The sequence below is a fragment of the Haliaeetus albicilla genome, chromosome Z, assembly GCF_947461875.1.
Source record: "Haliaeetus albicilla chromosome Z, bHalAlb1.1, whole genome shotgun sequence".
NCBI classification, from domain to species: Eukaryota; Metazoa; Chordata; class Aves; order Accipitriformes; family Accipitridae; genus Haliaeetus; species Haliaeetus albicilla.
This window is the reverse complement of record NC_091516.1, coordinates 14527682-14544441: the sequence shown is the minus strand read 5'-3', so window position 1 is coordinate 14544441 and position 16760 is coordinate 14527682. Positions and strand designations below refer to the sequence as shown.

Here is a 16760-nt window from a genome sequence, read left to right as displayed (position 1 = left end):
TTATTCCTATGAACAATTTATTGCTGCATCCCAAGCATTTCCTCTTCTCATCAGACAAGCTGTCTTCTCAAATATTTCCGGTTATCAGTATTCATTGCTATCAAACATTTTCCATGATTTAACAGCTGCCTTTCTTCAGGCTCCTCCTGCCTTCTGGAAAATCTGCATTTCCAAGGTTTCCAAGGTAAACTACTGAGCTTATCATCCAAGACTGTTTGGAAGAACATGAAAGAAATACTGCAACTATATTAAAGACAGACATACAGTGAGGATATATCCATACTAATTTTAAACTTGCTTGTTTGGGCACTGCTACAGCCAGACTGTGGCAGCATGGAGCTCACAGTAGGCTATTCTAACCTGTCAGAAGGCAGCCTGTCCCACACCCTATTGGCAACTAGAAGAGCTAAACCGTTTCTTTTTAAAATGAAAACTGAGATTCTAGAGCACACAGAGGGGTCGCGTTATTGAAATACTCCTCCAATCCAAGATCTACTTTTCTGTAAGATAATGTATTTTGTCTAAAAGCTTCTGGGTCTGAACTCCCACAGCAATCAACTGCTTTCCGGTTCTTCCTTTTCTTCCCCTTGATTTATGGGAGAATGTCCTAGGGACTTTTTAGAGATGTAGGAGAAAAAAAAGGCGCACAACAGCCCATTAAATTAATGACCCTTAGCAATATTGGCTGTAAGTGAACAGAAAAAATTGCAAAGTTTTCCAGCTAAGTTGTCATACACAACAGTTTTCTTCATGGTTGTTAGGAAACATTTGCAAAAGCATAACAGGACATTGGTATATGACTCACAAAATATTGGTTCTCCATGGAATGCATTGCCAAGTGGGTCACGAGCAGGAAAGATCAGGAACTTCGCAAATACAAAATCCAGTCAGCACACATACAAAGGTATGATGGAGAGATTACAGTAACTGGCAATCAGACTAGATTAGGCTGCCATACCTCAACAACTTCAAGGATATCCTCTTTCAAAAAGACATTTGAATACTTCAACATTGGTCTATGAGTAATTCTTTCCACAGATTGACTATAAGAAAAGCAGCAAGCTGTTTGTACCTTCCTTCTTGTCGTGGTTTAACCCCAGCCACCAACTAAGCACAGCTAACTAAGCCGCTCACTCACTCCCCACCCACCCAGTGGAATGGGGGAGAAAATCAGGAAAAGAAGTAAAACTCGTGGGTTGAGATAAGAATGGTTTAATAGAACAGAAAAGAAGAAACTAATAATGATAATGATAACACTAATAAAATGACAACAGTAGTAATAAAAGGATTGGAATGTGCAAATGATGCGCAGTGCAATTGCTCACCACCTGCCAACTGATATCCAGCTAGTCCCCGAGCGGCGATTCCCCGCCCTCCCTTCCCAGTTCCTATACTAGATGTGATGTCACATGGTATGGAATATACCCTGTTGGCGAGTTTGGATCAGGTGCCCTGGCTGTGTCCGGTGCCAACTTCTTGTGCCCCTCCAGCTTTCTCGCTGGCTGGGCATGAGAAGCTGAAAAATCCTTGACTTTAGTCTAAACACTACCTAGCAACAACTGAAAACATCAGTGTTATCAACATTCTTGCATACTGAACTCAAAACATAGCACCGTACCAGCTACTAGGAAGACAATTAACTCTACCCCAGCTGAAACTAGGACACTTCTGTATAAGCAGAATAGGAATGTTTAGAGCCTAGTAAGTGACTGACTGTAGATGAAAGTGACACAGCGCCATTTAGGAAGAAAATACTTTTACTCAGAATAGAATAATATAAGGAAGACCACTGGGACACAGGAATAATCAGATGAGATATAAAAGCCAGTTAATGAAGAAAAGGCATGAGAGAGCAAAAAATCCAAAAACCCCACAAGTCAGAAAACATTATCCCATCTTCCACTTTTTTTCTGCTGTAATCTGAATGCCATTGTCCTGGTCTCCAAAGCTATTAATGCCTCCAACTGTATGAAGAGCTATACTTTCTCACATCACCTCTCAAATGGCAGCATTCTCCTGGGATGAAGGAAATAATTAAATTTTTGCTGAATAAAATATTACCTGAAGAATCTCCTTTGTGGCAAAAGAAGTAATCTGTGAAATGCTATTCCAGAGGACACTAAAATGTAAGACACATGTTTGGAATAAAGTTTTTTTAAAATCCTAGTTGTATATATAGCAGGCAAAAAACATAAAGGAAAAAAATCCAAAAATGTATTAATGCACATAGACCTTATTATAAAGATTGAGCAGGAACATAGGAGCTACAAAAAAGAGCAACTGTAGGGAAAGGAATCATTTCTATGTTCAATGTTTATTCTTCCAATAATTAGCAGTGGTTGATGACATGTATCAGATATGCCATGGATTTTTTTCCAGAATGAAATAAAAAGGCATTTCTGCAACAGGAGGAACCAATCTGGAGATAGGAAAGCTAAGTATTGACACTGCCAAATACTGGAGAGCAGTAAGTCACAAGAGGCACCTACTCCTTTCTTTCTCCCTTCAACTTCCAAAAGAAAACAGGAGCTTTCAGTCCAGAAACTCAAGAGAGCAGGAACTTAAAATGGGTTGAAAACTAGCAACCACCTGAGACAGGAAGAGGAAGCAGTATTCTGTACAGCTGAAGACAGAAGAGGACAAGAAGACTGTGACTATCAAAGAGAAAAGGATCAGCAGGAACTTCACAGTTTCCTGAATGTTTTTTGTTATGTGTTACAGGACATTGCAGAGATTGGCTGATGATTCTTTAATACAACTGATATGACTGGTGAGCATCCAGACGAAGTCCCCAAAGAGAAGGAAGGTACTAAGCAAACAAGAAAAAGAGGTAAACAAATCAGTATGTTGATAGTATGGCTGCAGATGTATTTGTCCATATCGTGTGTGCATGTACAGGTGGGCATGTATATTTGGTATACATATTATTTTAGGTATACACACTGTTATGTACACTCATTTTAAAAACATTTAATGGATGTAGGAGCATGAATCCCACTGGTTGTCAAAATATATATGATATACTTAATGCTAGCATTCATTTACATCCCACTCAAAGGCAACCAAAGTTTGACAAATGGACGCCAGCAACACATAACTGCAGTCCAAGGAAGAAACTAAAGATTTTTTTGCTGCACACACTTGGAAGAAATAAATCAAATGTTATATCCACACACAAATACACATGCATTCACACATACTTCTATAAACCTATATATATAAAAAACACCTTTTCCTATGTATGTATATACAAAGCATGTATACTGACACAGTAGTTATTTGAAAGGGAAAGTTTCACAGAGTTGGAAATTATTATAAATAAAAAACAGTTTGAAGAAAAAATGTCAGCAGAAAAATACGAATAATAGCTAGGAAGTATTTCACAACATATCCCAAACTAAAGACAAAAAGATGCACCGATTCAAAAACTAACCTGGCTTAGGAGGGGAATTAGAGAGCAATAGTAAATGAGAAATCAAAATATGAGAAGTGAATGGTAGCAAATATAAATAGAGTTGTAGAAAACTGCTGTGGAAAACAAAAAAATACAAGGAGACAGTCACAGATAGCGAAGGTCCTAAGAAGGCAGTATTTTAAGATCTATCAAAACCAGAAAAAATAATTCCCAAACTCTTAATTACTAGAGAGAAATGACAGAATTGTCTAAGATAATCAGAAAAGACAAATACTCTATTCTGTATCAAGGCAAAGCTACACAAGAAATCCTATCAACTATTGACACAGTTCTTTTCATTTCAACACAAGTTAAAGAGAATGCCAGATGATAGGAGGATAAGCATTTTTGAATCAGCAGTCCAGATATATTACATTTAAAAGTTTTAAGAGAGGAGGGATCCCAGCTGAACTACAGGTTTTGCTTTCAGTAAATCTTGAGTGCTATGGTTCTCTGGTTCCAGAAAGAATCAAAGTACACAAGATGACTGCCAGATTTACGAAAAAAGCAGTAAGTGAAAAATACTTGGGGGTTATGATGAGTAATCAGTTGGACCAGGGCTCTATTCTGATGGTAAGGTTACAAGATAAATGCAAGTCTTAGACATGGGATGAAATTGCTAAACAGAAAGCTGTAAGTGCAAGCAGAAGAGAATATAACTACTGGAGGATGCTAGATCCTTATCCTCATATAAGTAGATTTGTTTCTATACTACAGCTAAAACCAAATGTACCAGTACCATCAGAGCCTATGCTGATTTGTGCCTGATGAGGATATAGTCTATAAGTCGATATATGTGTACCCAATATTTGAGCCAAGTTTTCTTCTTTGATCTGTGATACGTAAAATAGTTAACTAAGGACCAATTTACTGTTATTTTAAACGATCATTTATGTTACATAGTTAACTAAGGATCAATTTAATGTTATTTTAAGGTCTCAGTTATGATCCTGCATCCCCTCAACCACAATGCTGAAAGACTAATGAATGTAACATAACTAAAACAGAGTTAGTATGTGCATTCTATAAAATGGAGTACAGAAGTTCTGGAAATATTTCAAGTATTTGGAACTCACTAGAGTATTTGCTCAACATGCTATGTTTTTTTTTTTTCAAACTTTCCCTCATGTATTACAAAAAGCCTTCTTCATGTATGTCTGGAAAAAAACTCCACTGTTTTTATAAAATATTATTAACTTTTCACCTGATTTCATGGATGTTTGCTGTTCTGATGCTTGATTGAATTGTGATTGATTACATGAAAGCTTGTTTGTGCTGCTACTGGAATATGAGGCTGCCTTCTGGCTTGTCTCCTGAGGGTCTAATCTTACTCTTTTAGTTTGGACTTCTGTTTCAGTAAACTGTGAAAGCACGTTGGTCTTTGCATTTCCTCCTTCTCCATTTTTTTCAGTGACTTCTGTTCCACTTACTCCAGCAAACACTCCTTCATCTGTTGGTTTAACAAAAGAACGTAAGAGTATCCATGGTTTAATACTCAGTAATTGCAGAAATTATAACTGATATTAAAACAAACGTCAAAATGACCACCTAGGCCAGGTTAAAAAATGCCCACAGTAACTCACTCAATTTTTGAAAATACTTTAACATAATAAATCCTTTATCCACTATTCACCGTATGTTAAACTACTGAGATTGAATCCAAAATAATTCAAGAATTCTTTTGTGAAAAAATGACCTTTACTGATTCTTAGATATTAAAAAAATTAAGGTACTTAAGTATTTCATTCTAACTATTGTAATGACCATTGCGGTTTCATTTTGGTAAATACAATGGTGACTTGGATATAAAACAGCCCCCCAAAATACAAAGCAATAATTACTAACTAGCTAATCTTGCATAATGGACTGTACCACAAAACTTTCCATGTCTCTGCTGTTTATTTATGGCAAAATAAATTCTCTGGAGACCAATGGCTGTTTTTTTCTAATAAAATACACAGAATGCTTATAACAAACTCATAAAATAATTATTTTCAAATAAAACATGGCACCTGTTTTCTGGGAGGTTTCTTTCTGCATATATTCCACAACCTGAAATGAATAAAGAGACTTGCTGTTTGCATTAACACCAAAATGCAAATCTGCTTTTGAGTTGGTCTCCTGAAAATCCTCTGTCTTTTGCCTAATTTGAAGTGTGTCTTTTTCATGGAGTTGTAAAGCTATAGGCTCCATCTCTAAACTACCAGCATTTTCAGTTTCCATGTGACATCCTTCAACACTTTCTTCTGCATCAAGCAGGATCCTCCCTCCTTTCTCTGGTTGTGGAGCCTTTTGTTTAATGGTGCTTAGTACACCACTGGTAGAATTGTAAGGACTTCCAGAAACACTTTCTCGATCAGTAGCTGCTAAAAGCTCATGTGCTAACAATGTTTCTGCATTTGCTTGAAGTGTCTGTTCAGTGCAGCTGGTTCCACCTTCAGATACATTAGTATAAATGTTTTGCACCTCATTTACAATAATCTGTTGCAATATGTCCGTGCTGTCTGAATCCGTAAAATTTGCACATGCTGGTTCAGAGTCATCTGTCTGTAAGGAAATCTGTTCAAAGGCAAAGAGAGTTTTAAACTTAGAGCCAATCCATTAATTTTGCTTCCGTCAACATCAGATTTAACTTGATTTGTCAAGTTTTGCAAAAAAATAATTCGTTCTGAAGGTATTCTCATATCAGTATTTAGATTCCTGTCACTCAAACTACTACTGTTACTCCGCTTGAGACTACATTGATCACTATCATAACTCTTGACCTCCTGTTGTAACTTTAAAACAAATACATTGTGAGAGGAAGTCAAAGTAAGCGTTGACTGAGAATCGAGTTCTGTTAAATCAGTAGTCTGAGAATACTGTGCAGACACTTTCTCCAGAAACCACTGATGTGGGACAACACCAACTGGTGATCTCCTCCCTTGTTACAACAGAAGTTGCTGAGCTTCCACCAGTTCTGCCTGTTTCTTCTGTAAATGAATTTTCACTGTTACCACTGTTGAATTCATGCTCCTTTTGCAATTCTGTCTGACTTAGCTCAGTTTTCCTACAACACTAACTGGGATGCAGCAACTGTGATTAGAAACAGCAATAGTGTGGCCCATTTCATCAGGTCCAGCATCAGGGAAATACATTTTCTGTAATTTTACTGTTCCTTGGTTTGTAAGTGGACCTAAACATGAGGTCCATCTAACACGAGACATTATTTCTGAATAGTTTTACTCTTGGCTGTAGCCTCTGCTATAAGAATAGCAGATCTATTTGTCTTTTTTGAACTTGTATTTTTTTTTCATTTGGTTTTCTGCCTTCAGAATCCTGAAGAACTTTATTTTTTGTGTATTTCACCAAATTTGTTTTTCTGCTTTGCTCATTTTTAGCAAAATTTCCTTTGATGCTTTAGTATTATCATGTTGAACTGTGCCATCTGCATTTAATTCTATCTACAAAACAGGCCATATACTTAATTTCATTTTCTGATAAATTGCTTTATTATATACTGAAAGAAAACTGTGCTATTACAAAATTAATTGATTTCCTTTGCCTGAGCAGCTTGTTAAGACAGCAGGACAAAGAAATTAAGGAACTAAGAAATATGTATAAAAAAGTGTAAAAATTAATGGGTGAAATCCAATGATAAATGTTACTGAAGTGCTTTACACTTTTACTTATTTCTGAAAATTGAACTGGTTTCAAATTAATGCTCTGCCTCTAAAGAATTAAAACTACATTGCTTCTGTGGTTGTATACCAGAGCTACAGTTTCACATTTCTGGCAAACCTGGCTGCAATGATTCTAGGAAATTATAAAGAAAGAGAAATAACACAGCAAAAACATGCAGAATTAACTCATGGTAATCTCACAACAAAACTGCTCCAAAGGCCAATGACTAACTAGAATTATCCTGTTGATTACTTTGAATCTGGAGATAGAAACAGAACACAAACATTGCAACAACTCACACAGCTATTGAAATCACCAGTTACACAGCCACAGTAATAGGTTTTTCCAGTAAAATGTTTACACCACCTTCTATTTGAACAATATCCTTCAACAATCAATTAATGTTTTAAAGTGTAATCTAAGACTATACACCATGGATGCCATTATAGCATAATATTTCTAAGGACACCGTAGACTGCACTACTGTGAGTAACATAAAACTTTAGGAAGCAAGAATAAAGTGTCTGTGCACACAGCATTATATGTTTCAGATATTACCAGTTAACATTATTCAAAGGCAAGAAAACAAGAGGGGGAGAGTACAGCTTTTAATGCTAAAAGCTGTTGTGCTATATGCAAACAAACTACAATTCAAGTGACTGATCATGGTGTCTTGTTTTCATGTGAGGCAAGCTCCCGCATCTTAATGAGGTCTGTGCATAACTGTAAAACCCCTGTGCAAGACAGTGGCTCCCTAACCCTTTCCTATTGAAACCCAACACAACCCACTACACAGAGGCAAGAAGCAGCTATCCTACAGCTACAAGCCAGGCAACATCCTGCAGTTTCAGTCAGGTTTCTGCAAGTACAAAGAGGCACTGATGCTTGTTGTATATTCCCTCTGCAGCACTTGCAAAAACTCAGGAAGAACCACTGTTCATGAGAGGCAGCTGATTGCCTCTGTCTTGCACCTCCATGAGGCTGCAGCTTATCCCAGGTACCAGTAAGGGTCAGCAACTGCTTGCCATTGGCATAACATCGAATATCACTGTTTCAGTCCCTGCTGGGTATGAAGCATCTAGTACATTATGTGCTGGTTTTGAAACACATTTCAGAAATAGTCATCTGCTTTAGTTTACTGAAGACTGCTAGCAAGCCTTTAAGAGTTCAGCATCAAACTAACACCTTGATTCTTTGTAAAGATGTACCTGGTGCAGGATTGTATCCTCTACACTTTGAGTATTTAACATATTCTTTGAATCATCTCCACCTGAAATGAAATGGAAAGACAGAAAGAAACCAGAATTGAAAAGAGACCTTAATTCTTTACTTTACATGTATACCATCTTGTGTCCACAATCTTGTACTTAACCGCATTTAGCTATCCAGAAAAATTATCAAGCCATAAGTGTTTCATTAAAATCTAAAATGTATCAATATATAAAACAAATTAAAATCTTGGGAGTCTGATCTTTGTTGCAGATGGCATCTTGCACAAACCAGGACAGGTGAGAGTAAAGTATGACATTACGCTTCCAAATTTTTTTGAACATTAGTGACCTGCGCAATTCTTTTTGAAACTTAAAGGAGCTACTACCTTTCCCTAACTTCTAACAGGCTTTCCTGATCCCCAAGAGACTTTTCTGAAGCTAGTGATGGTGGAATGATAGCCTAGCTTACATCTTTCCCTGTATAGCATATTTGGGCAGGGAAAGGGATAGAGGAGCTAAAGCCAAGTCACTGGTGTAAAAATAGGCAGGGATATTGCCCAGCAGCAAGTCACCTCCTTGCTAGTGGTTTGCTTTAGCTTCCCAGCTACCCTCTGTGCTGACAAAATGGCATAAAATGAGTACAGCAGCTACCAAGATCTTACCCTATATATTAATATACTTACTTAATCCATGCAACTCTATGCATTTACTTCTGGCCAGTATGTTCTTAAACCTAGATTAGCTACACCATATTGAAAAAAATCTAGTTCATCATCCTTTGTTACTTTGTACTGCAACATGAACGCCAACCCAAGCCCGAAGATTCACCCAACAACCCATGCTGGAACCAGCTTTAAATTTAACAGGCATTTCACAGCATGGCAACTCTTTCTCCACTACTTCAGAGAATCTGGCATGCCAGATGTTAACCCTAGCCTTAGGATCACTGTTAGTCCAATGGATCCTGCCAGTCTTAGTCCCAAATTAAGGCCAATGGCCCAGCTATTGAGCACTGATTAAGCCAAACCCTAATCCAAACCATAATTTTGAATATATCTTTAGCCCACCAATCTTTGTAAGGCTCAGAATATCTAGATGACCTTTGGTGGCTGCAGCCCTAACCTCTAATCATGGCATCTCCCAAATACAGCAGTCCCTGTCAGGCTAATCTCTTAAAGTAGCATTAACCCTGGTTTCACTCACATTTGAAGCCAGTAACTCCTGCCTACTCATACTGCCCTGACTCTAAACTTATAGAATCATATAATCATAGAATAGTTTGGGTCGGAAGGGACCTTTAAAGGTCATCTAGTCCAACACCCACGCAATGAGCCGGAACATCTTCAGCTAGACCATAGAATCATAAAATCATAGAATCGTTCAGGTTGGAAGGGACCTTTAAGATCATCAAGTCCAACCATCAACCCAACATCACCATGCCCACTAAACCATGTCCTGAAAGGTTGCTCAGGTTGCTCTGAGCCCCGTTCAACCTGACCTTGAATGTTTCCAGGGATGGGGCATCTACCACCTCTCTGGGCAACCTTTCATTCTTGCTCTCTGGGTAATCTTTCTGATAAGCCTCCTTTAAGACTGAAAGGCCACTATAAGGTCGCCCCAGAGCCTTCTCTTCTCCAGGCTGAACAACCCCAACTCTCTCAGCCTGTCCTCACAGGAGAGGTGTTCCATTCCTCTGATCATTTTTGTGGCCCTCCTCTGGACCCGCTCCAACAGGTCCATGTCTTTCCTGTGCTGAGGACTCCAGAGCTGGACACAGTACTCCAGGTGGGGTCTCACCAGAGCAGAGTAGAGGGGCAGAATCACCTCCCTCGACCTGCTGGCCACACTTCTTTTGATGCAGCCCAGGATACAGTTGGCTTTCTGGGCTGCAAGCACACATTGCTGGGTCATGTTGAGCTCGTCAGTCAACACCCCCAAGTCCTCTGCAGGCTGCTCTCAATCCACTCATTGCCCAGTCTGTATTTGTGCTTGAGATAGCCCCGACCCATGTGCAGGACCTTGCACTTGGCCTTGTTGAACCTCATGAAGTTCACATTGGCCCCCTTCTCAAGCTTGTCCAGGTGCTTCTGGATGGCATCCTGTCCCTCAGGCATGTCAACCACACCACTCAGCTTGGTGTTGTGCAAATTTTGTGAGGGTACACTCAACCCCACTGTTTATGTCACTGATGAAGATATTAAATAGTCCCAACATGGACCCCTGAGGGATACCACTTGTCACTGATCTCCATCTGAACATTGATCTGTTGACCACTACCCTCCAGATGCGACCATCCAACCAACTCCTCATCCACTGAACAGTCCATCCATCAAATCTGTATCTCTCCAATTTATATAGAAGGATGTCGTGGGGGACTGTGTCAAAGGCCTTACAGAAGTCCAGATGGATGACATCCATAGCTCTTTCCTTATCCACTGATGTAGTCACTCCATCACAGAAGGCCACTAGGTTGGTCAGACAAAACTTGCCCCTGGTGAAGCCATGCTTGCTGTCTTGAACTACCTCTCTGTCATCCATGTGCCTTAGCATAGCTTCTAGGAGGATCTGTTCCATGATCTTCCCAGGCACAGACGGGAGGCTGACAGGCTGGTAGTTTCCAGGGTCCTCCTTTCTATCCTTTTTAAAAATGGGTGCAATATTTCCCTTTTTCCAGTCACAGGGAACTTCACTTGACTCCCATGACTTTTCAAATATTATGCAGAGTGATTTGGCAACTACATCAGCCAATTCCCTCAGGACTCTTGGATGCATACCCTCAAGTCCCATAGACTTACATATGTTCAGGCTCTTCAGGTGGTCATGAACCTGATCTTCTCTTATGAGTGGGAGGGACTTTGCTGCCCCAGTCCCTGTCTTGCAGTTCATCCACTTGAGAGGTGTGGGAAGAGAATTTGCCAGCAAAGACTGAGGCAAAAAGTTGTTCAGTACCTCAACCTTCTCCTCTTCTGTTGTTACCAGTTTGCCAGTCATGAGCATCGAGGGGGGTACACTTTCTTTGACCTTCCTTTTCAGACTGACAGACCTATAGATGCCCTTTTTATTATTCTTTGCATCCCTTGCCAAGTTCAGCTCCAGCCGTGCCTTGGCCTTCTGGATCTCACCCCTACACAACTGGGCAATGTCGCTATACTCTTTCCAGGATACCTGTCCCTGCTTTCACTGCCTGTGCATTTCCTTCTTGCCCTTTAGTTTGACCAGCAGGTCTCAGCCCATCCGTGCCCATCTCCTCCCGCCCTTCCCTGATTTCCTGCACCTGGGGATTGAGAACTCTTGTGCTCTGTGGAAAGTGTCCTTAAAAATCTGCCAGCTCTGTTCTGCTCCCTTGTCCCTCAGGGCAGTTTCCCAGGGGGTTCTATTGACTATCTCCTTGAACAGCTGGAAGTTTGCTTTCCTAAAATTCAGGGTCCTGACTACCCTTTGCCTGACCCATATTCCTCAGGACTGTGAATTCCACCAGTGCATGATCACTGCAACCCAGGCTGCCCCCAAGTTTGACATCACAAATTAGCTCACTTGCACTGGCAACCGTCCGGTCCAGTATCACATCCCCTCTGGCAGGGCTGTCTATTACCTGGCTTGAGAAGTTATCCTCAATGCACTCCAGGAGTCTCCCAGATTGCCTACAGCTTGCCATGCCACTTTTCCAGCAGATGCCGGGGTGGTTGAAGTCCCCCAGCAGGAGTGCAATGCCTCCTGTAGTTGGAGTAAGAAGGTTTTGGCAACAGGCTCCCCTTGATTGAGCAGCCTGTAGTAAACACCAACCACAAGGTTCCCTTTGTTGCCTCAGTCTCTAATTCTTACCCAGAAGTTTTCAACCTGTTCATGGCTATTCTTCAGAGACAGCTCTTCACAATCTATCCATTTCTTGACATAGAGGGCAACCCTTCCGCCCCTCCTTCCTCACCTGACCCTTCTGAACAGCCTGTAGCCACTGACAGCTGCACTCCTGTCACGGGATTCATCCCACCCAGTTTCAGTAATGGCAACTAGGTCGTAGCTTTCTAGCAGCACAGTGGCTTCCAACTCCTCCTGTTTGCTGCCCATGCTGCATGCATTGGTGCAGAGGCACTTCAGCTAGGCTGTTGGCCACGTCACCTTTTTAGAGGAACATATCTTAATTCCTTTGAGGCATTTCCCTATTGCCTCCTATTACCTCAGGAGCCCCCAGCTCATCTCCATAAGACTTCCAAGTGTATTCCAGCGTACCCAGCACATCTCAGAGCAATAGGCTGAGGGCTCTCACTAGCATCTCATCCCTCTTACCGGTGTGTCATCCCACAGCTTGTCACAGGCAAGCCTGATACTATCCCACTTCCCCTTCAAGCCTAGTTTAAAGCTCTGTCAATGAGCCCTGCCAGCTCGTGAGCAAAGACCCTCTTCCCCTTTGAGAAAGGTGAATCACATCTGACACCAGCAAGCCTGGTGCCTTGTAGACCACTCCATTATCGAAAAACGCAAAATTGTGGTGGTGACACCAGCCATGGAGCCATGCACTAATAGATTGGGTCTGTCTGTTTCTTCCAATGTAGCTGCCTGCAACTGGAAGGACAGAGATAAAAATTACCTGTGTGCCAGATGCCCTTACCAACTGTCCCAAGGCCCTGAAATCTGATTGCTCTTGGACTATGCATTGTGGCTTCATCACCACTCACATGGAAGAGCAATAACAGATAATAGTCCAAGGGCTGGGGACCCCTTTCAGACTTAAACATGCCACAGCCTGCACTGGCCCATTGGTTTCCTTTAGTCCTAATTCTAACTCTAACCAAGGCTTATCCTGTGGCACTTCTTTGTAGCTGCCCCTGACCAATCAGCCTCTTCTGAACCTTCTTCTCAACTGAGTTATTAAGACTGTACAAGATCCAACTCTCATCTTAGCCAAGATTTTCAGCTACCAACCCCCTGCAAACTTACAGGCTATTACCTACAGCAATACTACCCCAGTCCTAGCCCTGACACTAGCAGTTATGGATAAGCAGTTAAGGCTTGGCAACCCCTAAGATCTAGATCTAATCCTAGATCCTCCATTTTTCGTCTTACGGATCCTTCAAAATTCAGTCTCTATGCCAGTTTAGAACTAAATTTTATCCCCAGCTCTTAGCCATACCTCAACCATCAGGAAGTCCAGCCATGCCCCATCTTACATTTACATAGACAACAACTATTGTGCTTCACATCTTCATTTCACATTTAAAGGTAGCTCCAGCTCAAGAAAAAGCTGGACATCATTATCTTTTATACTTTGCCAATGCGCAACAACTGTGCTGGGCAAGGAGTGCTCACTGGTACTCAGGCATCAGACAGTGAAGCCCATGGAATTACTAGCAGTAACTAAGGAAAGATAGTGCAGCAGATGTTCTGAATTCCTCCATCTAGTGGTGACGATATGTCAGAATAATTCTCTCCTACCTGATACTGAATCTCTTCTGGATTCTGCTACATAGCTTTTAAGCAGTTTCCTCATAGATGGGTCAGAAGCTTCTTCTAATGCACACCTTCCCATCTCATTTTTTAATAAGGGATCAGCTCCATACCAAAGTAGTAACTCTGCCATCTAGAAAAATAAGTTTTTCAGATTGTTTCTTTTCTGACAGTATTTTCCATACTCATTCCTTATACCAGCTTCTCTCTCTTGTACTCGAGGACATGAGCAACTAAATCCAAATCTAAGGCCTATGATAAATAACCCCTCTCTGTTCTAGTTAATATACCCCAAGCATTCCCCCAGATGCATCGTTATTCTGTAGTCTTATTATTTTCATTTTTATAAATTCATTCCAGTTATTAACCTGATGCCATTAAGCCAAGGGCTCCCAAAATATAGGGTAGGACTCAACCTCCCATAGCTCTTAATTGGTGGAAAATAACAGGTGATTTTAGGGTATGAGTCAGCTTATCTATTTAGGACACCTACTTTAGGAGAAAATAAATTGTGCTCTAGGTGTGTCTATTGTGACTGGTGTGACTGCAAAGGGCAGCTTTGACAGCTATTTCAGATGTACAACATACATCTGGCCAAATGAAACCCACTTAGATGGTCTTACCAACATTATGATTTCTGTGCAAATATAAAGCCTGATTCTGTTGTTATCCAAGAAATTGTCACTTTAGCAAAATGTTCCATCTACCTTTGCAGAATACTTTTTTAAGACATGGGAAATTTACAATCTGATTACTTCCTTTCTGTGGGTAACCCTAGAATCTTATTCCAGCACTACTGTGGTTTTACTTGTACCCATGCCTTTCTCTGTTCAGCATCTGTTATCATTTCAGACTGAGCTTGCCTCACATCCTTCACTCATGCGTGTGAAGTCCCTCATCACCTCTAACCAGATTGCTACTGAGAAAATTGCTAGTGAAGTTTTCTCAATCATACATTCTCCTAACAACAGAGAAAACAAAAAAGAGTTCAATCCACAGCAAAAACTCTCTTAGGCTTCACAAGTTGTCCCAAACCTATGGAATTTTTCAACAAGTAATGCTGAGAACTCTTCTTCCTTAATGAGATCTTTAGCTACACATCACACTTGTATGCTCGCTCCCTTAACTGTACTATTAGAAAGTCTTTCATATAGTTACCATTTTTCTGAAATAAGAAATTAACTTTGCCACATTGCAGGTGCATAAAGGGATAAAGCAGTCAAAAGGTGTGTTTCCAATCTACAATAATAACTTCACGCAGAGAAGGTAGCTTTGAAGGAAACAGCTCTAAATACCATGTTATCAAACGTCACATTACTGAATCACTATGACTATTTTATTCCTAGTCAGAAACAACAAAAATTAAGTCTGACAGACCACTGCAGTGACACAACTATACCTCTCTGGAGTAAATCAGTGTCACCATGTAGTACCATTCCCTGTGGATATAGCAACTCATATAACTCTAATACAGGTCTGTGTTGAATAATGTTGGTGTGCCTCAAGTGACCTAGCTGCAATCAGTGTTCTTCCAATATCATTCAAGTTGCTGACTCCTAAATATTGCTTAGAGATGCAGAGTTCTTCATGCATAACCACAGACATGGTGTCTTAGGTAACTCCACAGAACTCAGAACTATTTCATGTTCCCTCATCTCCTCCACAAGATAGCTCCCACAACACAGCAAAGCCATCAGTGCCAGAACAAAGCACAGAGACATTATTTGTATTAGCATGTTCCCGCGTTCCTTCATTCTCCCCACAAGATAGCGCCCGCAGCACAACAAAGCCATCAATGCCAGGACAAAGCACACAGCCATTATTTGCACTACCGTGTTCCCAAACTCAGCAAGATAGAGATAAGCAAGCAGCCAACAAGCTCTGTGACCTGCACAGGAGCTTGCCACTTAATAACGAGCTATAGAACGCTTAATGCAAAACTGCCGTTGTCGTGCCGAGTCTGTGATCCACAAGCTGAAAACCAAGCTTGGGGCTCTCGAGTCTCAGAGAAAATTATTAACCAAAAGACCACCCTTCCTCTTTGCTCCAGGAAGACTTGGGGAGAAACAGGTTAAGTCTTATCTCAGTTGTGAAGCAGAAAGAGAGCAAATGTTTGGGACAAAACTTATTACATCCCACAAAAAAATTTAAAAATCTTGGAAATCAATAAATATTAGGTAGCATATGTGCACTTCTAGAGAAAGAAACAGCAAGCAGGTAAAGGGGACATGCAGAACTCTTACATAAATCTGGGCCACCCTAGGAGCAACCACTACGCATACTGAAGTCCTGCTTCCCGGGAAGCGGCTAGACATCGCCTGCTGATGGGAAGTAGAGAATAACATCATTTGTTTTTCTTTGCTTTCGCACGTGCGACCTTTGCTATCACTTTATTAAACTGTCCTTATCTTGACCCACAAGCCTTTCGTTATATTTTCTCCCCCCCTGTCCAGCTGAGGAGGGGGAGTGATAGAGTGGCTTTGGTGGGCACCTGGCATCCAATCAGGGTCAACCCACCACAGTCCTTTTTGGCGCCCAACGTGGGGCACAACAACGGCAGTTTTGCATTAAGTGTTCTATAGCTCGTTATTAAGTGGCAAGCTCCTGTGCAGGTCACAGAGCTTGTTGGCTGCTTGCTTATCTCTATCTTGCTGAGTTTGGGAACACGGTAGTGCAAATAATGGCTGTGTGCTTTGTCCTGGCATTGATGGCTTTGTTGTGCTGCGGGCGCTATCTTGTGGGGAGAATGAAGGAACGCGGGAACATGCTAATACAAATAATGTCTCTGTGCTTTGTTCTGGCACTGATGGCTTTGCTGTGTTGTGGGAGCTATCTTGTGGAGGAGATGAGGGAACACATCTCCCTCTCCCTACCAGGCATTGATGTGAATGGTTTTATTATGCAGGCTTCTGAGGTCCTTGTTCACCCTTATGTGAGCTGTTCAATACTAATAATTAATACTGGTGGTATATTATGGGTATTGTGGAATC

The 16760-nt window shown here is 40.9% G+C and overlaps 2 protein-coding genes across 2 annotated transcripts in view; one reads left to right on the top strand and one right to left on the bottom strand.

Moving 5' to 3' along the window:
• HMGCR (3-hydroxy-3-methylglutaryl-CoA reductase) overlaps nt 1–16760 on the top strand; it is a 319565-nt gene that overhangs the window by 248909 nt on the left and 53896 nt on the right. The window lies entirely within an intron of this gene.
• ANKRD31 (ankyrin repeat domain 31) overlaps nt 1–16760 on the bottom strand; it is an 84180-nt gene that overhangs the window by 35524 nt on the left and 31896 nt on the right. Inside the window, exons 12-15 of the mRNA XM_069776232.1 lie at nt 13759–13903; nt 8326–8387; nt 5467–6013; nt 4659–4904 (exon numbers count right to left, since the gene is read on the bottom strand). Coding sequence (XP_069632333.1) covers nt 4659–4904; nt 5467–6013; nt 8326–8387; nt 13759–13903 — 1000 coding nt within the window. The remainder of the gene's footprint in view (nt 1–4658; nt 4905–5466; nt 6014–8325; nt 8388–13758; nt 13904–16760) is intronic.